The 25,175-nt window shown below is 50.9% G+C and overlaps 1 protein-coding gene across 4 annotated transcripts in view; it reads right to left on the bottom strand.

Annotated features, from left to right (window-relative positions):
* Window positions 1-6,152: 6,152 nt before the first annotated feature.
* Window positions 6,153-25,175, bottom strand: part of BCL11B (BCL11 transcription factor B) — a 102,184-nt gene continuing 83,161 nt past the window's right edge. For all 4 annotated transcript variants that reach the window (XM_070357938.1, XM_070357936.1, XM_070357937.1 and 1 more), the window contains one exon: window positions 6,153-13,167. In XM_070357938.1, coding sequence (XP_070214039.1) covers window positions 11,096-13,167 — 2,072 coding nt within the window. In that variant the 3' untranslated portion in view covers window positions 6,153-11,095. The remainder of the gene's footprint in view (window positions 13,168-25,175) is intronic.

A 25,175-nucleotide genomic window follows, 5' to 3' on the forward strand; every position in this document is an offset into this window, starting at 1 on the left:
GTAACTTGCCTTCCCTTGTGGCTTAGTGGTAAAAAATCCATCTTCCATGGAGGAGATGCAGGTTGGATCCCTGGGTCATGAAGATCCCCTGGAGGAGGCTATGGCAACCCACTCCAGTATTCTTGCCTGGAGAATCCCATGGACAGAGGAGCCTGGCAGCCTACAGTCCATAGGGTCTCGAAAGAGTGGGACATGACTGAGCAACCAAACAACAACAACAAAAAGCGGGAATCCTGGAAAGCAAAAGGAATCACAGCCAAAGCAGAGAGAGCTGACTCCACAGCAAGTGGGTTGCCAGTCCAGGAACAGAACCTGAACTAAGGGGTTAGAGTTCTGGCATCCGTCCCCATGACACTGGGCACCTAGAATGGATCCTTCTTCATAAAGCCTGGATTCTGAAGAACTGCTCTGCCAACAAAAGCTGGACAAGAAATGCTACACCGTCTGGAACACGAGGAAGAAGTGTGCGATCTCTCTGGACTTTGGGTGGAAGAAGTCACTGGGGCCAAGTGTATGTGGGATCCAGGTTTGCACTACCTTTCCAGACCAGCTGAAGACACTGGGGCCCTGCAGAAGCAGCCATGAATGTGTGCTAAAGCAGCTTTTATAGCAGAAGTCATCAGATTCACCCAGAGGGGAACTCACAAAGATGAACTCAGTCGGAAACCACAACCACCTCGGAGTCGGATCCACACCGACACTTAGCTAGATCATTTGGAATCACAGCATACGAATATTTTCTCTTCTTCTAAAAGTTGACATCATCTCAACTATTACCAAAGTCTTCAGCCCCCTCATTTCCAATGGATATAAATATTCCACTTGAACAAACTCTTTTTCATTCTCTCACTCCTTTTTTGTTGAATACAGAGGCTGCTTCTAACATCTTGCCATCGTGTATGTCATTCACCAGAATGCCTTCTCCTCATGAATAATAAGCGACGTGTCTATGTTTCTTTTTTCCCTTTAGGTACCAAGAAATGTGGATTCAGATCTATGATTTGAGTGTAGCAGCATATAGCCTGCTTCTCTAGGCTGTAATTTTACATAGGTGTATATGCCTAGCTCATCGTTTCATCTCTTATTTATTTATAACCCTGCTGCTTATTTATATTTTATTATGCTTCCTATTGGCCTCCTCAGAAATTTGTGGACCTGTTACAAAAGAATTTAATGAAATGTCAAAGTGACCATCTGTAGGCATATAACTCTTCCTCTCTCTAGGAATTGTTTGGTGGTTCAGATGGTAAAGAATCTCCGTGTAGTATGGGAGACCTGGTTTCAGTCCCTGAGTTGGGAAGATCCCCTGGAGGAGGGCATGGCAACCCACTTCTGAATTCTTGCCTGGAGAATCCCATGGAGAGAGGAGCCTGGTGGGCTATAGTCCACAGAGGCTAAGCACAGCACAGCACATACTTAGTACAGTTGCTGAGAATAACATGACCAGATCAAATGACCACAATATCATTTACCTCTTAATACACACAACCCCAGAGCTTTCAAAAGAAGATAGAGGAACATGGTTGAAACATGATAGAGGCAACAAAATGGAACCCTCAATTACAGCACCAAATGCAGGCCCAAAGCCTGAGTCAGGCTGGTCTCAAAGATGGGGTTGGAGGGCTGGGAGCCTCACCTGTGGTCTGCCTCTGAATTTCTCTCTTTCATTTACCAGCTCCTCACCGTACCATGGGGCGTGGAGTAGATGCTTTGTACAATCTTGTCAATGGAAGGAAGGAAGAAGAGCCAGGAAGAAAGAAGGGGAGGGAGATACCATCTCTGATCCGCAGTAGCTCCTGGCTTTCCTGCACGACCTGCCTACCCTTTGGAAATTTCAGCCTGCAATGCATTTTGAGCCAAAGACATTTCACATGGCTTGTCCCATGAGCGACATGTCAGGCTCGTTATAGCATCGTGGGGCTTGAACAGAGACAGGGACCACCCACTTCTAGACAGGACCTCTGGGTTCACCTCCTGGGATATGTCCCACACTAGACATTTCTCAATTTCATAGTTACACATTAAACCTCTCTTAGCTCCAGAGAAATGGCACCCTACTCCAGTACTCTTGCCTGGAAAACCCCATGGACAGAGGAGCCTGGTATGCTACAGTCCAAGGGGTCTTGAAGAGTCGGACATGACTGAGCGACTTCACTTTCACTTTTCTCTTTCATGCACTGGAGAAGGAAATGGCAACCCACTCCAATGTTCTTGCCTGGAGAATCCTAGGGATGGGAGCCTGGTGGGCTGCCATCTATGGGGTCGCACAGAGTCGGACACAACTGATGTGACTTAGCAGTAGCAGATGTTTCTTATTTTTTACATCTTTGATTATAGAAGGTCACGGGACACAGGTATATTTCGATCATGTCCTGTGAGAAGGAAACCACAGTAAAGGGAAACAGTTTGGATGGCGGCAGGACACATGGATGCCTGGGACAAGGACGGGGTTTCCTAACCTGTAACGAAGGACACGTCTCCTCCAGCCTCCTGCTGGACTCTGTGCTCCCATCCGAAAGACAGAACTCTTACTGTCGGTTCACTCACTGCATCCCCAGCTAACTGGGAGTCATCCAAGCCCTGGACTGCATCTCCAGGGCCTAGGAGTATGGAGCACTCAGGAGGAGCTCTGGGATCATTAAGGAAATAAACAACTGAATAGATGGGTGGATGTCCCCTTCTGCCCACTAAAAGGTAAACCCCAGGAAGGCAGGTGTGAGTCTTGATGATCTGTAACTTCTGAGCAGAGTCTCTGACACAGCATAGATCTTTGATAAATGTTAATTAATGAACAACTTGTAGATAGTTGGCTGGATGGATAAATAAATGGATGGATGATGGATAGAATGGTTGGATAGATGGACGGATAAAAGGATAAGAGGGTAGGTGGATGGATGGATGGATGGACAGGTAGATGGGTGGATGGATAGATAGATAGATGGGTGGATAAACAGACAGGTAGACAGACGGATGGCTGGATAAACAAACAGATGGATGTACTATACTTTAGGGTTTGGGAGAAGATACCTGTATTAGACGGATTTGTACTAGATGCTTTTCAGGGTCCAACTAACTATATGACTTTGCTTCTCCGTGGGCTTTACTGTACTTTCCCAACAACCATGTATTTTCCTGTGCCATAGCCTCTGCAAGACAGGCCATTTCTCCTCACCTGTGCTCATCTTCCTGGTGAACCCTTACACGTTTTTCAAAGAGCAGCACAATTTCCCGAATCCTCCCTCTCCACAACTGATCACTGCCTCCCTCCTCCAGGCTCCTCTCTGCCCACGTTGCCCCATCCTGCAGCCTTGTTTCATAAGGCATTTCTCTCATTAAACAAGGAGGCCCCCAAGAGCAAAGACCAGGCCTGACCTCCTGTGTGCCCAGGCCTGACCTGCAGCTCAGTCTTGGCTTTGGGAACTAAATAGACTTTTAAGCTCGCTCTGCTTTGACTTCTTTAGCACATCCTAAACGGTCTTTAACCAGAATCCTATAAAATTGTTTTGAAGGTTAGGCAGAGCAGGCAATTAGTGACTAAGATTTTACCGGCACATAAGAAAGTCAGAATTTCATCTTCCCTGGCTTGAAAGTCACAAGTTTCATTATCTGTTTCATCACATTAGCGTTTTTTATAAAAGCTCTATTCATTTTGTTTTACCTCCAAAGTAGAAGAGGATGTTTTCCAGCTTTAGTTGCTGAACTTACAGCTGAAGAGTGAGCTGTTCAGCAGCCTGCTCTGAGGTCCCTGTCATGCTTGGGACCACCTGGAAAAAGAGGAGACGAGACTCTATGACTTGAGACTGGCGACTCCGGGGTACAGCCACCAAAACCACGGGATTTTCTGTTGAGAACCCATTCTCACTCTGATTTTCACCAGCTAAATACGGAACATTTCGGACTTTAACTTTCCCATCAAATTTTGTTCCTCTCTGTGCACACGACATGCTGATCTGAAGGCTAAACGGGTCCTTCCAGATGACCTTAACACTCCATTTTACAGATAGGGAAACTGAGGCCCAGAAAAGGGAAAGGATTGGCCTGAGGTCCCAGAGCCACTGGTGAGACAACGAGGACTGAGTGGAGCTTTTCCTGTGTTTGCCCTGCTGGTGATCTCTAAACTGGGCTTCCTTAGAAGGGCTGGGCTGGAAGGGCCCCGCTGAGTGTGAATGACACGTCATCCCAAGCACTTTTTGTGCTCAGATTAGGTGCTTGTTCCTCAACGTTCAGATGGAGGTTCTTCCCCAAATGAGCACGTTCCCTCGTGCCCTAATCAGAAGGCAGCTTAGCATTTCAATTCTGCTATTTGCTCAGTTTTCTAGGCAGGAAAAATCACATGGCTCAGACAGGCATCCTAAAGCCAGTGAGAGATAGACTTGGAGCCCAGGACCTACAGAAAAGAACATAATTCTTCACAGGGAGTTTTTATTCTCAACACCCTAGAAATTTTGTTCATTGGAGGGACTGATGCTGAGGCTGAAGCTCCAATACTTTGGCCACCTGAGGCAAAGAGCCGACTCCCTGGAAAAGACTCTGATGCTGGGAAAGACTGAAGGCAGGAGAAGGAGATGACAGAAGACAAGATAGTTAGATGGCATCACCAACTCACCAACGTGAGTTTGAGCAAGCTCTGGGAGATGGTGAAGGACAGGGAAGCCTGGCGTGCTGCAGTCCATGGGGTCACAAAGAGTCCGACACGACTGAGCGACTGGACAAACAAACAAAACAAAAAAACAGCCTAGAAATCAGGGCAGGGCTTCTCCTGAATGGTTACCCACTCCATTTTGGGTGCTGGACTTTAAAGTTACCCAGCACGTGTATCTTTAACCCTGTATCCGTCCAGTGCTTAGATATGTTGGGAGAATGGTGACTTTCTGGAGACAGGACACAGAGGCACATATGGCCCTCACTCCTGCGATCACCTCTGTGGGCAGAACCCACACAGCATCTTCATAAACATAGCTCGGTGTTGTTTTCATTTTTTGCAAAGTCTTTTGCGAAGATTCCCAGGCTGCCCACCTGGTTTGTGAATGGCGTCCAGTGAGTTTGCAGAAAAGTGACTTGAGTGGAACATTTTTTGTGTCTTAAAGAGCCAGAAACATGAGAAGAGTAGTCAAGGGGGACTTCCCTGACAGTCCAGTGTTTAAGACTTCATGCTTTCACTGAGGAGGCTGCAGGTTCGACCCCTGGTTGGGCAACTGGGATCCCACATGCCTTGGGATGTGACCAGAAAAAAAAATAATAGTCGAGAACTCGGTGGGTCTTTGATCCCTTTTCACTCAGGGCTGGGCTCTGCCTCTCACTCGTAGAAGGAAAGCAGTGGTTTATTAAGTGGCTGAAACCCAATGGGAAGCTGTCATCTTCCCCTTCCATCTTGCTGACTGCTCCAAGCCCAGCACTGGGAAAAGCCCAGTGAAAGGCTATTTCCTTCCAAAAGACCATGCCTCCTCCTCTGGATCTGTGATATTATCCCCGAGAAAAGCATGCTCCAATCTCTCAACCTGTCACACAGCGGGCAGGAAGAAGGTGGTGCTCCTGTGTGATTCCATTCAAACTCATGGATGGGTGGAGATGCTCTGTACTCAAACAGCCTCCCTTCACGATGGGGACCCAAGGGTACCAGACCAAGGACACAGGGCAGCCAGACCTCTGTCCTACTCATTTCTGACCCCTCACCCAGTGGCTCTCCCTGGAAATTCAGGAAATGTTAGCTGAAAGAAACTAGACCCAAGTCTTGTCATTCCCAGACGAGGGCTTTTACTTTTATACCACTTGGTCTCAAACTTGGCTGTTTGCGAGTCACCTGGGTCATTTTCAAAAATACCGATGCCTAGATCTCGCCTCGAAAGAATCGGATAGAAATTGGTCTGGGGCGGGGCCTGGACACAGGGATTTTGAAAAACTCTCACGTGATTCCAACGTGTAACCAGGAGTGAGAACCACTATTCCGCATCACAGCCTCACAGAGGTCAAAAAAAGCACGGCTGGTCTCTCAGGCCACTACTGCCTGTGCTCTCGGACACGAGAGTAACGGGCCTGCGTCGGGAGAAAGATGGAGAGAGACCTTTAATTCACCCTTGGAAATAAGCTGTCCATCCCCTACCCTAGAAAGACACAGAAAAGGACAAGGTTTGGAGATCAAGTTAAATGTCCAATTTATTTTTATAACTTGAAACCAGAACAAACTTGGTTTTGAACAAGCGTACAAATGAAATGGCAGACACATGCTGAACAGAACATTGTGACATTAAGGGAAAAAAAAGAGGCCCAAAATCTTGTACAGAGAATAAAAGGAACAATAAATATTTTACTAAGCCATATTGAAATGACCTCCTGTCATCTCAACATTTTATCCATAATAAAAAAAAAAAGTGCCCGTTTCTTAAACAGAGCACAAATACCAAGCAATAATAAATAGTTCCAAACTTGTAGTAAAAGACAGAACCTCCAAGTAAACAACAAAAGCTCATACAATAAGTAATAGAAAAGGTAATAAAAATATTTCGCCTTGCCAGTACAAATGCAAACAACTTAACTCAATGTAACTTTGCTTCGCAGAGCTGATACAAGGAGCACCAAAATTCATGGGTTTGCCTGTGTTCCACAAAAATCCTTGACCGTCACTTAGGACCAGAACGAAAGGCTGACTTCCCTACTTTTCACATTTTTGCTTAGAGGAAGTCAGCCTCCTCCTCCTCCCCCATGAAAGACCCTCAAATGGCAAGTGGCAGGTTCCAATTGGGGGCATCTTTGAATCAAGTTGTGGCAGTGTGGAAAACCGGCCTGGGGTCAGCGGGGTCCCCCCAGGGCCCGGGGCCTCTCTCACTGGGTCATCTGCTTCAGTGTTGGCTTTTTAAACACAAAAAAAGAGAAGCAAAAATGCTCATTTCTCTGCAGTCGACAGAGACACAATCTTTGTGCTTTAGGATGGCTTGATTCTGGCATCGTGGTGACTTTGCGGAAGCTGGTGAGAGCTGGCTAGCTTTTGTAACTACAGGAGGATTGCCTTGGAGGCTGCTCAAGGACGTCCCCAGGGCACCCGGAGAAAAGGGCAGCCCGTGGGGCTTCAGGTCAAACAGGCAGGAAACAAACATCTCAGCTTGATCTTCTGCCTCCTCCCCCCTTTTTACTTTGCAAAGGTAAGTGGCAAGGAGGAAAAGCATATTAAACAGAAAAGCGCCCAGAAGAGAGATTTCTGCATTTGGTAAAGAAATTGCCCGAAAGGATGCTTGCTTATACTTTCATAACCTGAAATATAATGGTTTCTTAGAGTTCCTGAAATAAAAAATGGCTTCCTGATATAGGTATTTTTTTAAAAACGTATTATTCCCTCATCCAAAAAACCACCACTTTATTATCTTAAAGCTACTTGGCTTTAAAAAAAAAAAAAAAAGAGGGGCAGGGGTGGGGGGACAGAGAGGGAGAAATAAATCTGATAAACATGAGCACATCGAGGACCGACAGAGGTGGGAAGATGGAGAGGAAACACGTGGGAAGGAAAGAGAAAGAACTATGGAAAGGCACCGAATTCGTCCCAGGCCCTAGGCATTTGGAGACTGACGAATGTAGGTTCTGGAGAGAAAGCAGCGGAGCAAGTAAGAAAGACAGCAGGCCACCACTCTCCACGGATGAAAAGGTCCCGGCTGTGATGGGGACCCCTTCCTGAAATTCAATTTGCACTGGTCCCAGCCGCAGACCACGTCACCTGCGCCTGGCTGATATGCCAGCTCCCTTTATCACATTTTGTTTTGTTTTGTTTTGCTTGCTTGTTTGACGTTCTCTCAAGGACTAGAGAAAGCTCGGTTTGCATTTCTTTCTGCTCTGAAGGGTGGGAGAGGTGGTGGTGGTGGTGGTGGTGGTGGTGGTGGTGGTGAAGAGAAGGCGTGCGCTCTCTCCCCCATGTCTGACATCTTTACAGATGCCTCGTAGAGAAGGGAGGGCTCTGTGAAATGGTACCGACATCTTGACAAAAACTGATTTCTCCACTCAACGCGAATAAAGAATTTCCCATCCGGTCTGCTGTGGCCACACCAGGGAGCCTTGATGCAAGGTTCAGGGCATTCAGACTGAAGCCCTATTTTGAACAGTCCTTGGTAGAGGCCAATTCTGACAAAAATATATACAACTAAAATGATTTGTGAACCAAAGCATTTAGCTACTTCCTTTTGTTTCTTTTCCTCGAAGGTTGTCAAACAACCCTTTTTTTTTTTTCCTCCTGTACAATAGGACTTAACATACAAATTTTTTTTTTGCAATATTTTATCCTGCCAAATTAAAAAAATATATTATGGCAGCCTGCTTGTTTTTGTTTTTTTTTTTTCTTTTTATTTCCAAATTCACTAACAAAAAGGTACATTAAATCCCTTTAAAAGGACAAGCTTACAGTTAAAAAATTACAAGCTCCAGTAAAAATACAGCAAGTGCCTACATCATATGAACCAACCAATATATCCATTCCAGAGGGAGGTGGGAGGAGAGAATTAAGCACAGATCAGAAATGTGGGGGTTTTTTTTCTGCAAAGCAATAACAATATTAAGCACTTTTTTTTCTACATACTTTTTCTACATGGTGTAGCAATCCCCTTTTAATCCCCAAATACAAGTTTCTATACATTTTTTGAAATAAAAATTCAACACCCAAGGCAGAAAAAAATTTACTAAAACTCCGACTTTACAGTTACTGTGACAAGAACAAATTATTATAGACCCACCATTTAAATTTTACTGCAACATTTTCAAGGAAAAGAAAAGGGTTTTTTTTTTTTTCTTGTTTTGTCAAATGCCCAGGCATTCTCGATTATTACAAATACTGGTCCACTTTTACAGTAATCAAGAAATTTTCATATATATAATATATACTAAAACCCCGTCACCAAAAAAAAACAATATACACGCAGCCACTGTGGCATTTTTTTTAATAACCTATTAAGCAAACTTTGAAAAAAACGATCGCTCCAACACACATACACACAATTTTTTTTTACCCTTGTATGTATCCAATACTGTAAACGTATTTTTAAGACAGAGTGCACTAAATTTAACTTTAGAAAAAAATTAGCCATTGTTCCTGAATTGTTTTTTCATTCAACAATATCAACTTGTACCTTGTGTCACTTGAGTTTTAATTCAGCAGTAAGTCACCTCCACTCCACATCTAAGCAGCGTTGTCCCACAGGCAAAAGGGGCTGAGGTTAATTCAGCTAATGGATATCCAGGGTTGTGCTGGGTTTATTTCTTCATTTGATTGGGTCTTATGGCATTTTCACGTCTTCAACCAGGATTTTTGAAAATTTATTTAAAGTAAATGTGGCTTTGTTTCTAAAGAAATGTACTTTTCTCGTTTTTTTTTTTTTAAAGTCTTTTCATTGCAAAAGAAAAAAAAAAGTTTTGCATTTGTCTCAAGAGACTCAAATAGGAAGATCAGTTTTCAAGGCACTCACATCAAATTGAATGGCAGTAGAAACACTGTCCAATAAATTATTATTTTATTTTGTTCTTTATAGTGCCAGTACTGTGAATGCCACGCTTAGCAATACTGACACTCAATCTCAGCCATCCCTTACAGTTTAACCCACCTCTGGGCCAAAAAGAAGAAGATGCTGCAATTTCTTGTTGAGAAGCCATTTAATTTAAATGCAAACAAAAGCTTTAAAGTGCGGGTCAACAGAATTCAAATTCTAATCTGAACAGTCCAATGTTTAGTACCTTCCAACCTAAGGGGATAGAAAAAACAAACAAAAACGAAGTAGCGCTGGGCACCTTCAGATGGGACTCTTCCCACTTTGCAGTAAAAGGGGACTGAGATTGGCAAGATTCCCCCCACCCCATCTGTATAATGTCATCAGTGTGCAGAGGGAATACTAACTCCCCTCCAGTCACCATCAGGACATTGTCTGCTTGAGAAACGGCCTGTTGTCACTGGTAGCAACGTATGACTTAGGATTTCTGTGGTGAGGGTGATAAAAAGAGAGAGAGAAACTGTCAAGCCAGAAGAAGCCTGAAAGAACACGGCTGGTTTCTTTCCTTTCTGTGTTATTGCAGGCCACCACCATCTATCTACCCCCCAAAGTACCTTCAGCCTATTTTATTTAGTCTAATCTATGGCAAATAGCAGAAATGGCATTCCACGGCACACCGACATTCCAAGAAACGGATGGGATCTGCTGGGAATGCACAATTTTAGAATGCTCTTGGGCCATTTCCTGGGGCAAAGTCCTCAAAAACTCCTGTTTCTCTGGCAGTGCTGAGTATTTTGTTGTTGGGGGGCGGGAGGGGGCGGCGGGGAGGGAAGGCCCACCATTCAAAGGTTTCCTTATGTATGGCAAGGTTGAAGTCAACATAGAAAAGGCCTCCCTTACTCAGGACATCATCAGTGCTACATCTCCATTCCAATTCTGAAACAAAGTGCTACAACTTTAAAGATTGTTATCCGCTGTACATCCACCCCCCTCCCCCCCAAAAAACGCATGCCACTTTTTATTTCAGGACAAAAAAAAAAAAGGAATAAAAAAGTAAACAACTTTAAAAGTCATTTAAGTGTTGGCTTCTTCACAAGAAATTACACATGCTTAGCTTAGATTTCAAAAAAAGCAGCGCCCTCCCCACCCCCCAAATTATAATTTAAAATATAGCTTCCCCTCTACAGAGCTCAGGAGTCATCGCTCAGGCTACTACTGGGTTAAAGGAAAAAAAAAAAAAAAAAAAAAACTAAAGAAGGGATGGATACCCAACAAAATCTCTTAAAGGAATTTCAACAGAAAGAATAACAATAAAAAGTACCTGCACATGCCAAAAAAATTACAAAACCCAATAAATACAGAAATTATTGCACAGTTAAAAGGCTCCACAATTTTTTTTTGTTTTTACTGCCTTAATCAACCCTCGGGTTTCCATAGGACTTCGCAGACACAGGTTAGGTTGGAGGGCCACCTCCCCTGGGCCCCGGGGACCCGCGGGGGGCGCCGAGCGGCGGTGACGCGGAGGCAAGTGTCAGGTCAGCATTCTCTCGCTTGGCGACGGGGCGACTGTACAGGTGCGCAGGGTGGGGCCCGGGCCCCCGCGCGCGCGCGCACACACACACACACGCGCGCACACGCGCTTAGCTCCTCTCCGCCTGCTCGATTTTGACGTCGTTAGTCAGCAAGTGCTCGCCGTGCCACTTTTTCATGTGTTTCTCCAGGGTGCTATAGACGCTGAAGGGCATTTGGCAGATGTCGCAGCGGTACACCTCCTTGCCGATCTGCCCGTGCGTCTTCATGTGGCGCGTGAGCTTGCTGCTCTGCGCGCACGCGTAGTTGCACAGCTCGCACTTGTAAGGCCGCTCGCCGGTGTGGCTCCGTCGGTGCACCGTGAGGTTGCTGCAGTTCTTGAACACCTTGCCGCAGTACTCGCACGTGTCGCTGCGCCGCCCCTCCTTGGAGCTCGGCCGCCCGGGGCCCGGGCCGCCCAGATGCGGCGTGCTGCCCCCGCTGGCCGTGCCGCTACGGCCCGACAACCCGCCATCCAGCAGGTCCCCGGGCGGCGTGGAGAAGCGCAGGCTGCCGTTCTCGGACGAGTGCTCGGACGACGTGGCGAAGGGCGACTGGCGCGCGTCCGTGAAGCCCAGGAAGGGGTCCTTCATGAAGTGCCGCGACGCCGCGTAGCCCACCAGCCACTGCGAGTACACATTCTCCGACGGGATGAGCGCGGCAGGCGGCAGCTCTAGGTCCTTCTCCACCTTGATGCGCTTGGCCGCGCTGTTGAGGCCGGGGCTGGGCAGCGGTGCCGGCTTGCGCGGGAAGAGGCCCGGGAAAGGCTCGGTGCCCGGCGCGAAGCCACCGCCGCGCCCGTTGACCGCGCCCCCGGGGCCCGCGTCGCCGCAGCCCCCGGCGTCATCGTCGTCGCCTGGGTCCCCGCCGCCCCCACCGCCGGCCGCGCGCTTCAGGAAGGCGCCGCGCTTCTGCTTGTCAGCCAGCAGGTCGCCATAGGGCGGCAGCGCGCCCAAGCCCACGTTCTCCATGACCTTGCCCAGCACCAGCGCCTTCTCGTCGGCCAGCGCCTTGGCCGCGGCGCCGCCGCCCGCGCCCGGCACGCCGGCCACCCCGCCGCCACCGCCGCCGCCACCACCGTTCTCCCGGTTGCGGCTCAGCTCCGAGTCCATGCTGAAGCTCGACTCGGGCCGGCTCTCGTTCTCCAGCAGCAGCTCCTCCTCCTCCTCCTCCTCCTCTTCGTCCTCCTCCTCGGGCTCATGGCCCAGGGAAGGGTCGCTCTCGTGGTGGCGGAAGTCACCGTCGGCCGCCTTGAGGCCCTCGCCGGTCAGCTCGCTGGTGCCGGGCTCGGGGGAGCTGGCAGCCGAGAGCCCGTCGTCGGAGCGGCCGGCCAGCGAGCCGGCCTTGTGCATGTGCGTCTTCATGTGGCGCTTGAGCTTGCTCGCCTGCGAGCACGCGTGGTCGCACAGCTGGCACTTGTAGGGCTTCTCGCCCGTGTGGCTGCGCCGGTGCACGATGAGATTGCTCTGGAACTTGAACGTCTTGCCGCAGAACTCGCACGACTTGCTCTTGGCCGGCGGCTGCGGCGGCGGCGTGCCACCGGGGGGCATGGGCGGCAGCGGCGGCGTGCTCAGGAACGGGGACTTGGGGCTGGGCTGGAAGGGGTTCAGGAGCCGGTGCATAGGGTTGCCGCGGCCCGGGGACACGGGCGGCGGCGTGGAGCTGTTGCCCGCCAGCTCGCGGAGCCGCCGCGAGAAGTCCATGGCGGGCGAGTCGATGGCCATGGGGTTCAGGCGCATGACTCGGTCGAAGGCACTGGGGTGCTGGGCGACGAGCCCCATCTCCTCGGCGCTGAGGCGGTGCGGGTCCAGGTGGTGGCGCGGCGGCGGGCTGAAGAGCGGCGGCGTGCCAGGCAGGCGGCCCTCACCAAAGCCTGGGTGGTCCCGCAGGATGGGGCCCGTCATGCGCAGCAGGTTGAAGGGGTTGCTGTCACCCAGGAAATTCATGAGTGGGGACTGGGCCACGGCCTCGGGTCCCAGCGGCGGCGGGATGGTAAGCCGCGGCGTGAGCGAGCTGCTGGCCGGCCCGGGCTCCAGGTAGATGCGGAAGCCGTGCGTGTTCTGCGCGTGTTGCAGCAGGAACCACGCGCTGTTGAAGGGCTGCTTGCATGTTGTGCAAATGTAGCTGGAAGGCTCATCTTTACCTGGGGAGACACACGGACAGAAAGAGGCAAGAGAGACGTGAGATGCCGGCGGCGTCGCAGCTCTCAGGGGGTGGCACCAGACCACTGCAGAGCAGGCCCAGGCCAGCGACCCCCTGGCAGACCCCCTGGCGGACAGGCTAGAGAAGCCTCTGTGTGGCTGTTACTCCAATTGGTAGACCTCGCTCTGTGCCCTTATAACATGGTGTCTTTAAACCCATCATCTCAGAAGCCAAAGGAGATGTTATTTGTGAGAAAGCCTGATTCCAACAATGGGAAGTATACAAAGGCTGGGCTGCCTAAAAGATAGCAAGGCAAAGTTCAGCCATCATATAGATCCTGATAATTCTTTGGGGGTGGGTGGGCCACCTCATGCCAAGAGCTGACTCATTGGAAAAGACTCTGATGCTGGGAGGGATTGGGGGCAGGAGGAGAAGGGGACGACAGAGGATGAGATGGCTGGATGGCATCACTGACTCGATGGACTCGAGTCTCAGTGAACTCCGGGAGTTGGTGATGGACAGGGAGGCCTGGCGTGCTGTGATTCATGGGGTCGCAAAGAGTTGGACACAACTGAGCGACTGATCTGATCTGATCTGATCTGGGGAGTGGGAGGGGTACTGCCCTGTGCCTTGTAGGATGTTTGGAGGCATACCCACTAGAAGCCAGTCACACTCCCTCCCCTCCCAGTCATGAGGATCAAAAATCTCTCCAGGCATTGCCAAAACTCTTTGGGGGCCAAAACAACTCTCCCCCTCTCCACCCAGTCATGACTAGGCAAATCTTCGATCCAAGGAAGTTCTAAGAAACACAAATCAAACTGAATCACCTCGCAAACATTTTAAGAGCACTAGCTGATAACCTCTGCGTCATTTGGGAGTTGAACTACCGGAAATCGTAGGGTTTCATACACCAGTGTCTGTGCAGAAAGCACCGTCCAAGTTAAACAGGGATGCGTGTAGGAACAGGACTTCAGCATCGTAAGAACATCACTACTGGCGGACAGCTGCCCACCGCCCCCCCCATCACTGCCCTCGTGGCCTCATATACCCACATGCACATACACACACACACACACCTAACCACAGCATGGAATCTGGCCTTGAGACCCCCCGGGGCGGGCACTGGCCTATATGAGGTCCCTTGCCAGAAGGCTGAATGAAAGAGTGTCACCTCCGACAGGGCGATCGGGATGAACAGTGGCAAGTGTGAGTTTGTGACAAACTGGGCTCTGGCATTGGGAGCCCAGTGTTCGTGGACACTGGTGGCATGGAGCCGAAAAACCCTTGTCTTTGTCCATCATTGGGGGCGGTCACAAAATGGGAGCCTGGACCTTCCAACCAGCACCTATTTCGTGGCCGACATCCTCAACCTGCAGGTAAAACTGGCTGCTTCTCCAGCCTGAGGCTCTCCTAACACTCCACATGAAACAGGACAGGTATGGGCAGGCCCTGCCCTGCCCTGCCCCCTCAGACTCGCTCACTGGCCGGAGAAGGGAAAGGGAATATGGCATCACAGCCGAGGTCTTGAAAAAAAAAACCCTTTTTGTTTTTTCAGACTTCCTTGTACCTGGAAGATTTTAACACTGATAAAGTACAGTAGCTGCAAACTCCCCAGTGAAGCCAGAGGTGTGTGTTAGTTTCCAAACCCGGGATCAGGAAGGGAAGGGGAAGTACAGTCCCTCCTCAAAAGAGGGATTTCCGAAATCCCATACAGAGATGGAGTTTTTGTTTCTTTGATTCCCACCCGAGAAGAATGTTTCTTGGGGGTTTCACCCTTAGCAGTCAAAACTCTATGGACTCTGAGAACAAATACCCCAAGTTCCTTATGGGTTAGACTTGATGGCTTCAAAGGAGCCTGGACCTCACTGAGCCATGCAGTGTGGGGGGGGGCCTCCAGGAGTCAGGGGTCCGCGTGGAGATTCTCTGCAACACAGAACCAACTGGGCCAGATCACCCCCGCTGGGAACTAAGACATGCCTTCCAAGCCTGGTGGTCCACAGTCATCACTGCACACTCGTGTCCAACAGGACATGTGTCTCCAGGTTTGGTAGTGCGGAAACCAGTGGGTGGGTGATGGGGGAACGGACAGAAAGGGAAAAAGGATTCCAAAGCTCAGCTTCCCCTCGTTTTTAAACCCAGCTCCAAGAGAACTTCTGAGGCCATTTTCTTTCTCCAGGGTGTCTGGGAAACTTCCTTCTCCCAGCATGTCTGCATAAATTCAGTTCCCCGTGCCGGAGCCCCTCGGGAGAATCTCCCCCCGCGCCCCAGAAACGTGCAGGGAGGCCTTCCCAAGGCCCTGGGCAGCTGTGTTCCTCACTTTGGGAGCGGTAAGGCCACACCGACACTTCAGCCTTCCCTTCCTGCATGCCTCCCCACTGTCGCAACCAAAGGCCATTTTTTGGGGGGTGCATTTCATGGTCACATGACCACTGAGGGAGGCCAGGCCAGGACCACGTCCCTGCTGGCACATGACGATGCTACAGCCCAGAGATGCACAGCCTTCTTGGAGGTGCCATCTCCTGTCCTGGCTTACTAGGTGATATATGTGGGGAACAACAGAACGGTTCACCTCAGTCTCACGGGAGAGCTGGCCAGACGCCATAGTGTTTTGTCCTCCTCAAATCCTTTTCTGGAAACAAGGCAGAATAAATAAATAATAAATAAGACGATAAAGAAAACATCCCTCTCTGACATCAGGAGCTAATAACACAAATGAAGCACCACCTCCCACAAGGCCATAGATCTTCCAATTAAAGAGCCCTGGACTTCCCTCGTGGCTCGATGGTAATGAAGCCGCCTGCCAGTGCAGGAGACGTGGGTTCGATCCCTGATCTGGGAAGAGCCCACGTGCGGCAGAGCAACTCAGCCCGTGCACCTCAACTACTGAACCTGTGCTCTGGAGCCCAGGAACCACAAATACCTACCGAGCCCATGCGCCCTAGAGCCATGCTCTGCAACGAGAAGCCACCACAGTGAGAATTCAGAGCACCGCAACTAGAAAAAGAGCGCACACAGCAGCAAAGAACCGGCACGGCCAATAAACGACTTTAAAAATCCATTGGTTTCAACTGTAATTCAATAAAAATAAAATAAAAAAGAGCACTCTGGACTCTGCACCTGGGCTCCAGCTACTCTCAGTAACCGAGTTCCACACACACAGCAGCTCTGGTTCCTTGTATTTTCAAGTTGGGCCACCTCCCTTCCCCTAATCTCTTTTTCCATCATCTTCATTTCCTTGGGTCTCTCTGGAGCACTTCCTGTTTCTTGTTCTGATGGCCACACACTTTCTAGAAAGTTCTATTGCCCCTGAGGAATGCGGGTATCAAAAGACAGTGCAAAATTCTCAGGCAGGCCAGGAATGAAATGGCTGATTAAAATATATTTTTTTAAACTCAAGCAGCAGCTTCTGAGAAGCATGTAGCTGCACGTTCTGAAGAACTCAGAGGTTTCCATTTCTTGTATTTTTTTTTTACAGACAAAACAAAAAGAGTGGAAGACATTTATAAGACTCTATCTTAGAAAAGTCTAAGGAGGAAGTTTTGCTTGCTGTAGTTTCGTCCTTCAGTCCTGTCCAACTCTTTCGCGACCCCATGGACTATAGCCAGCCAGGCTCCTCTGTCCATGAGATTTCCCAGGCAAGAATACTGGAGTGGGTAGCTATTTCCTCCTCCAAGGGTTTCTTTCCGACCCAGGGATCAAACCTGTGTCTCCTGCATTGGCAGGCGGATTCTTTACCACTGAGCCACCAGGGAAGCCAGAGGAGGAAGTTAACCTGTTTGGAATTTATCATCAGGTGGGGAAGAGCTCTGTGCACCCACCAAATCGGACTCCAGGGTCCCAGATCATGCCAGGGTAAACGCTTTTCCTTGCCTTTGAACAATCTGGTCCCCTGACTTCCCTCCACACCAGGGCAAGATTCACAGCAGGGGACAGTCTATCCCAGGATCTGACAGCTTCCAGTGTTTTTAAATCTCCCAGTCCTCAAAGACCCTTCCTATACAATGCTCTTTCCACTCTCCCCCGTAACTTTCTTTTTTAAATAAAATGTTCATTTCCATACTTCCACTTCACGGTTATCTGTTGCCTAGAAGTAGCCTTGAGCACTGGGACTGCTCACTTTTGAAAACTGAACAATGTCAGAAAGGCTTTGAAGAGCCACTCAGAACATTCTTCTATTCAAAAACTCACTAAATATTTTAAAAGGCAACACACAGTCATGGACGGCTCATTTTTAAACATGGCAGAAGCCCCTTGGTGAGAGGGCTGCTTCGGACGCGGGGCTGTCCCTGCTCCTGGAGCTCAGGGCCACTTGCCCAGAGGTGAGTTGGAAGCTCCAGCTGGTGCCAGCTTTGCTGATGGCCCAGACAGGGGCCATGCCCCAACACGCTGCCACCGTGGCTGCCACCAAGGTTCCAACCGAGAGGTCAACGCCTAGATTATTTTGAAGCAACTTGGAAGTTGCAAAGTGTTAGTTGCTCAGTCGTGTAGGACTCTTTGCAACCCCGTGGGGTGTGGCCCGCCAGGCTCCTCTGTCCATAGAACTCTCCAGGCAAGAATACTGGAGTGGGTTGTCATTCCCTTCTCCAGGGGATCCTTCTGACCCATGGATAGAACCCACATCTCCCGCAATGCAGGCAGATTCTTTACCATCTGAGCCACCAGGGAAGCCCTGAAGCAACTTACCCAGCAACATCAAGCCTGGCCTACAGACCTAGAAATGTCAGCTGCATTGGGATCACTACATCGGGCTTGGCGACTCAGAACCCAAGGCCAGCGTGTTTCCTTGTTTGCTTCCTTCCCTTTTCCTTCCTCAGACATTTTTGGTATCCGTTGGCAGAAACCCACACCGGATCTTCTTTGCTGTACTGGCTTTCAAGAGAGACCCTGTGTTTTTCTTTAATTCAAAACCCTCCCTGAGATCACTGTTACAAGAACCCTGAACAGTGGCACGAGTTCATATCTTGCCATTCCCTGCAGGAAGATGTCAATCAAGGGGCTTCCCAGGTGGCTCAGTGGTAAAGAATCTGCCTACAATGCAGGAGACACAGGTTCAATCCCTGGGTCAGGAGAAGGAAATGGCAACACACTCCAGTATTCTTGCCTGGGAAATCCCATGGACGGAGGAGCCTGGCAGGCTATGTGTGTTGTGTCTGTTAATTGCTTAGTCGTGTCCGACTCTTTGCAACCCATAGACAGCAGCCCACCAGGCTCCCCCGTCCATGGGATTCTCTAAGCAAGAACACTGGAGTGGGTTGTTATTTCCTTCTCCAAAAGGAACTATAGAAATAAAGAAAGTGAAGTCGCTCAGTTGTGTCCGACTCTCTTTGACCCCATGGACTGCAGCCTACCAGGCTCCTCCATCCATGGGATTTTCCAGGCAAGAGTACTGGAGTGGGGTGCCATGCCTTCATCCATGGAGTTGCAAAAAACGAGTCGGACATACCTAGCAATTAAACAACAACAACGTCAACCAAGTCACTTTACCTCTCTGAGCTTCATTTCCTCATCGGTAGAACTGGAGAAGGCAATGGCACCCCACTCCAGTACTCTTGCCTGGAAAATCCCATGGATGGAGGAGCCTGGTGGGCTGCAGTCCATGGGGTCGCTAAGAGTCGGACACGACTGAGCGACTTCCCTTTCACTTTTCACTTTCATGCATTGGAGAAGGACATGGCAACCCACTCCAGTGTTCTTGCCTGGAGAATCCCAGGGACGGGGGAGCCTGGTGGGCTTCTGTCTCTGGGGTCGAGCAGAGTCGGACACGACTGAAGCGACTTAGCAGCGGCAGCAGCAGAATGGGAATAGCATGCCAGCTTCCGAAGAGGGCTGGGGGAGCAAATGAGATCCCACGCGATCCCTATAAAATCCACACATCCCCACGCATGCACGTATTATGGTTGGGCTTTGTATGTTTCGTGTTTTATTATCCACCTTGTACCTCGCAGTGGATGTTTCAGATGGTGCCCTTCTGTGTAACTCTGGCTGTAATAAAACCCTGGAGGAATTTTAATGCAGCCGGCCTAATGCATTAGAGGTTCCAGGGAAATAGAAACTTGCAAACGTTGAGGAAACATCATTTTTTATTGTGACTCTTGGGAACCAACACACAACTGGGCTCCTGCAATGAAATGCTGCTCTCCCTCTGCTAGCAGGGGGTGTGTGTGTGTGTGTGTGTGTGTGTGTGTGTTTGTGTTAATAAGCACTGAAATAATTGTTCCTATTATGCTGGTTACTCTAATAATACCAATAAAGGTATCAGGGATGTTCAATAAAAAGCACACCTTTAATTGAGTTATTATTCAATAAAAAGGCCGTAATTGAGAGCAATAGTTTAAAAGGGCTCTCCTAAGGCCGAGTGATACCAGCTAGAAGGGTACTGCTGCCTGCGGGGGATTTAGTGGTTCAGGGCTTCTCCAGAGCCACAAGCGGACACCGCCACCCAGCTCAAGTGGGGCCTGCAGTGATCGTCAGCCAGGGCCTTCCTCTACCCAAAGGTGGAGGCAAAAGTGACAGTCCTGACACTGAATGCTGAAGAACGAACTGAGTCTTGGCTTCACATGTCCCTCTATGGCTTGTGAAGCATTTAACAGTTGGTTTGGCATTTTCACAGCCATCAAGGCATTTCGCTCACATATGACCTCTGAGGGGGCCAGGCCAGGTCCACATCCCTGCCGCACACAAGGATGCTGCAACTGAGAAGCAAGAGCCCCCTCTCCACTCAAGAGCAAAGGGAGGGCCACGCCCCTGCATAGGCTTCCCCACCCCTGGCTCCATCCCAGCTGCCCCCCAGCAGCACCTGAGAGATGGACTGTTCTCTGCACACTTGTCGGGGCCTGTTTCACAATGAAAAGGTCCTCCTGCCACACTGTGTGTGTCCTCCCAGTGAAGGACATCGATTACCCTTTGGTGGAAGCCAGTCAGGTCCACTACGGGCTTGTCCCGGGAGTGGAGATGTTTCACAAGAGCAGGTGAGTCCCCAGGACAAGAGGCCACTCAGGACCTGGAGAAGAGGTGATGAGATGCTGGGCAGTCAGACGGAAGGGCAGGCTGCTGGATCCAGGGTCCCCCACCCTGGCCGCTTTCCCTCTCTGGGTTTTACGATGCCCAATGCCCAAGAAGAGGGCTGGATTTACTGGCCAACCACCTAGTCCTCCAACAGAATCTATGCCTGCTAACAGTGCCGTCTCTTCAGTCCCAAAATGATAATAATTATTATCACTATTATCAGATCCCCTGGATGAGGGCATGGCATCCCACTCTAGTATTCTTGCCTGGAGAACCTCATGGACAGAGGAAACTGCTGGGCTACAGTCCATGGGGTTGCAAAGAGTCGGACACAACTGAAGCAACCAAAGGACATTATCTCTAGATACGTAGACCCCTTATTAAAGAGTGTCTCCCCTTTCATGATCCCAGAAAGAAAACTGTCAATTGGTTTCCTTGGGTCAGGGGGAACCTTTGTAAGTTTCATGTTCATATCATTTCTGAGCATAGTCATCTACAAAATCTACAAGCACCCCTGCTCGTTCTGAAACAGTTCAGTTCAGTCGCTCAGTCGTGTCCAACTCTTTGCAACCCCATGGACTGCAGCACACCAGGCTTCCCTGTCCATCAGCAACTCCCGGAGCTTGCTCAAACTCATGTCCATTGAGCCGGTGATGCCATCCAACCGTCTCATCCTCCGTCATCCCCATCTCCTCCTGCCTTCAATCTTTCCCAGCATCAGGGTCTTTTCCAGTGAGTCAGTTTTTAGCATTAGGTGGCCAAAGTACTGGAGCTGCAGCTTCAGCATCAGTACTTCCAACACACGCTACCAAACAAACCTCAGCCTCTCCAAGAGAAGTGGTGGAGATGGGGGGAAATAACGGCAGCAGTAACAATCAACCGTCGTTAAACCCTTCCATGAGCCGCACACAACTAAGGCGGACTGTCTTCACAACAACCCTCGAGGTCAAGGACTGTCATCAGCACCACTTCACAGATGAGGAAACTGAGGACTGGAAGAGAGAAGGTGATCCGCCCAGAGCCACACAGCCGGCTGTGGTCTGGATAAAGGCCTGGTCATGAGAGGAAAGGGTGCAGACTATGGGGTCGCACAGAGTCGGACGCGGCTGTGCGACTTGGCACACACGGCAGTGGTGCTGCTGCCATTACCACCAACCGGCACCGACACCCAGCAGAGCACACCCACTGCTTCTGCACTCGATAGTCAGCAGAGTTTCACTGAGCTGTTGCAGTTCTCGCCAAGAACAACACGTCTCCACATCACCTAGCATGTGGCTGGGAGGAAAGGTAAGCGATCCCAAGGTGTACACGGCTGCCCTGTCTCCTGCCCCGGGTCCCCTGACTTGGGACCCTCGGAATCCTCTTGAACCCAGAGCTCTGGACAGCTGCGACTGCCATCCCTGGACCTCAGCTCACACAAGCCCAGGAAGTGGGGAACCAGGATACAGGGCTGAATGGGCAGGAAGCAGGGTGTGGCCTACACTTGCCTTTCATTCACTCACTGAACAAGCAGGAGCTGGCCACCCTGGATCCACCAGCTATTCTGCTGGTCTCCAGGGATGCAGCTCTCGAATCCCGGAGGAGATGAGAGTGCCTGGTAACCCTCTCGATCATTTCATGAAAAATATGAGTGTTAGGGTCAAGTTCAAGGTGCCGGGAGAGAGAAGCATGCAAGGGCTTGGCTGACTTAGGGGCTGAGAACCTGCATCACTCCATGTAGTCCGCCAACTCTATGCCTGTGATCATTTGCGATAGAGGCGGCTCAGAGAGCGCAAGCAAGCTCTGCGAGGCCACCCGACTGGCCTTGGGTTATTTATTTAAAATCCATCACCGGAATGGGAGTCCAGGCTCCCTGAGAACCGAGCTGACCCTGTCCACTGCCAGGACTCTGGCCACGCATAGGGTGATGAACGCACACGTGCTGCAGAGTCAGGTGTGCCTGTGTTAGCTGGGTTCTGTCTGCTTGCTCCCCTGCAGTCGGGGTCCCTGGAGTCATCAAAGGTAGGAGAAGGGCATCTGCCCGGGTTTGGGTGAACCTGCCCTCCAGGTGAGGCTCTCTGGGCGAGGCCGCCTGGGGAGCAGGGCTCAGCTCAGTGTTCAACAACACCCCGCGCCCCTGGCTTGCCAGGCAGAGCCCCACCCAGCACGCCCACGCCTCTCTGCTGGCTGTGTTCCACCCACCGGAGCACTCTGGGATCCAGGTGACTCCAAAGAATCTAGACACTCTTCCATCGCCCCGACCCACCTCTGAGCCACCCCAGCAGAGTGGGCAGGTAGGCGGGCCAGCAACCCTCCTGAGTCACAGCCTTGATGGTCCTGCTGCCCAGAGGAAGCGCCAGGCACTCAGCCTTCAGCATATGGCTGGACTCACTGCCCACCAGTGCCCTGGCCCCCACCCCCAACCCTCCTGGTGCTTGCCTTGCCCGTGCGTCTCACAGCTCCGTGCAGCTGCCATCCCTGCCACCTGGAAGACCTGCCCTTCCTTCTCACCCTGCAAGCATCTTCTGAGACCCGGCCCCAGGACAGCCCCTCTGTATCCCCACAGCCTTGCAGGTTTAGCTGCTCAGTCGTGTCCAACTCTTTGCAACCCTATTGACTATAGCCTGCCAGGCTCCTCTGTCCATAAGATTTCCCAAGCAAGAATACTAGAGTGGGTTGCCATTTCCTCCTCCAAGAGCTCTTCCCAACCCAGGGATCAAACCAGGGTCTCCTGTGTCTCCTACTTGGCAGGCAGATTCTTCACCGCTGAGCCACCTGGGACGCCCCCACAGCCTCAGGGGATTGCTACTTGACGTTCATCACTGCCTGCCATCACCTTTCCTTGACTTTGGTGGGCTTGACCCACATACAACCCGCACGAGCCAGTGGTGGCCTTGTGCTCTCCAAGGGGCACTCACAGAGGCTCTGAAAAGTGGGTTCTAATCCAGGTTCTGCATAAAAAAGAAACTCAGTTTCATCACAGTTAAGTGAGGGGCCCCAGGGCAGACAGCTGGGTCGCAGAGCCCAGATTCACACCTGGGTCTGAGCCCCGGGCCTGGGTTGTATCCGACACACACCTGGCTGCCCCTCCACCGGGCCTGCAGACTCTGCTGTAATCCGCCTTGAGGTGGGGCCTGAACCCACCACGGCAAACCATTCCACCGGCTTCCGTGCACCCCGGCGAGCTGACCGGTGCCGCAAGCTGCAGGCTGTGTGCAGGAAATGCCACGCGGAGCCTGGCTGAGAACAGAGCGGCCTAACATGTGAGAAACCTCACTCCACCGCAGTCCACTCACTCTGAGAGCATCCTGTGGCAGAGGTCACCTCTGTGCTCCAGGTGCCCGGAGTTACCTCGGGCTGGGGGACTGGGCCTCCAGCCTCCACCACAGCCTCACACTGAGGCCCCACCGTCCCGAGACGGCCCAGGTGCACAGAAACACCAGCGGAGCGAGAGCAGCATCTTGGGAAGTTACTCCACCCAAGGAAATCTAATCTTGTCCCAAATGGTTTAGGGACAGGCCTTTCCCATGCATTCATTCATTCATTCGCTCATCCATCCAGTCGCCATGTGCTGGGTGCTAGGACCCACAGCAGGACCTACTTGGAGGGATCAGCCGCGACCCCTCCCCACCCCCAGGAGACCACAGGTGGGGACCGGGGAGCAGGAGTGTGCTAAGCAGTGACACAAAGGATTCTGAGGCACACCAGGGCCTGCCGAGTGACCTCAGAGCATCCAGGGAGCAGGCAGGCAGGAAACACCACATGGAGGTGAGTTTCAGACAGACAGAGGGAAAGCGTCACCTGCCCAGATCCAGGGTGGGGGGCCGCTCACGAGTACCTTTGGGTGAACTGAACAGAAAGCAGCTCTGGTGGCTGCAGACGGAGGCAAAGGGGAGCAACCAAGGGAGAGACGATGAGGAAGGCCAGGCTCTGCGGAAAATTCTGCGGGCGTTTTCATATGAGGCGTCCCCCGCTGGCTCTGCAGGTTTCCAGCGCAGGGCTGTCTGCCCTCACCCACACACACCATCCAAAGCCAGGGCTAAACGGTCAGTGTGAAGAAGGTGCCCAGCTTTCAGTATTCTTAGTCTCCTCCTAAAAAGCCAGGAGCCCTTCAGGACAGCACCCAAGGTCACACTCCATCTCTACCCAGAGACCATACTGAGGAAGCAAAAGCCAGGAGGCTCTTCTCAACACGTCTATCCCTTTGTTCCTTCCTCCTTTCTTTCCTTCACACAGGCAGGCAGTATGTTCTGTGTGCCAGGCCGAAGCTGAGCAGAGGGATGCCCACACAGAGCCTGCACTCCAGAGCAAGAGGCTACTGACTCCATAAGCATCCACTAAGGCTTAGACCACTAGGTCACCAAGAAAGCATGTGCCCGGACCCAGAGGAGGAGAAGGTAACAGGCTGGGAGGACGAGGGGGACTTCTCCCGAGAGGAGACCCTGGGGCTGATCTCAGAAGGAAACGTGAGTCCACGCTGCAGAGAAAGAAAAGAAAGGGTGTGCCCTGCAGAGGAAACTGCAGGCCCGAAGGCATGGCGGTGGGACCCTGGATTGACGGAGGGGAGGGCCTGGATGTGGAACTGAAGAGTGGACGTGGGAATCTGTCTGCGGAGGCTCTGAAAACAGGCAAGACACTGAGCTGCAGAGAGACCACATTCCACTGCAGCGAATTCCATCACGATGAAAACTTTTTTTTTTTTTTTTTAATGAAGATTTTCAAGCCCATACTAGGGGCCTTACTCAAATCACAAACTGTTCAGTATAACAAAATCTCAGGGCAACAAAAGGATGGAGGTGAACCTCTGGGAGAGTTTGGTTTCAGACCAGACCTGCCCAAAGTATGCAACCGTAAGGCATAAAGACATGAAACTGGGGCGGGGAGAGGGGTGGGTAGAAAACACAAAGAGAGAATTTCAAACCCCATCTGTGAGGATCACTAGCCTAGGAAGCGAGGAGGCTTCTAAATCAGCCTCCCCCGTGTCAGTTCTGTTATGCCAGCCAGCCACTTATCCGAGTACCAAAG

The sequence above is a fragment of the Bos mutus genome, chromosome 21 (assembly GCF_027580195.1).
Source record: "Bos mutus isolate GX-2022 chromosome 21, NWIPB_WYAK_1.1, whole genome shotgun sequence".
In the NCBI taxonomy this organism is placed as follows: Eukaryota; Metazoa; Chordata; class Mammalia; order Artiodactyla; family Bovidae; genus Bos; species Bos mutus.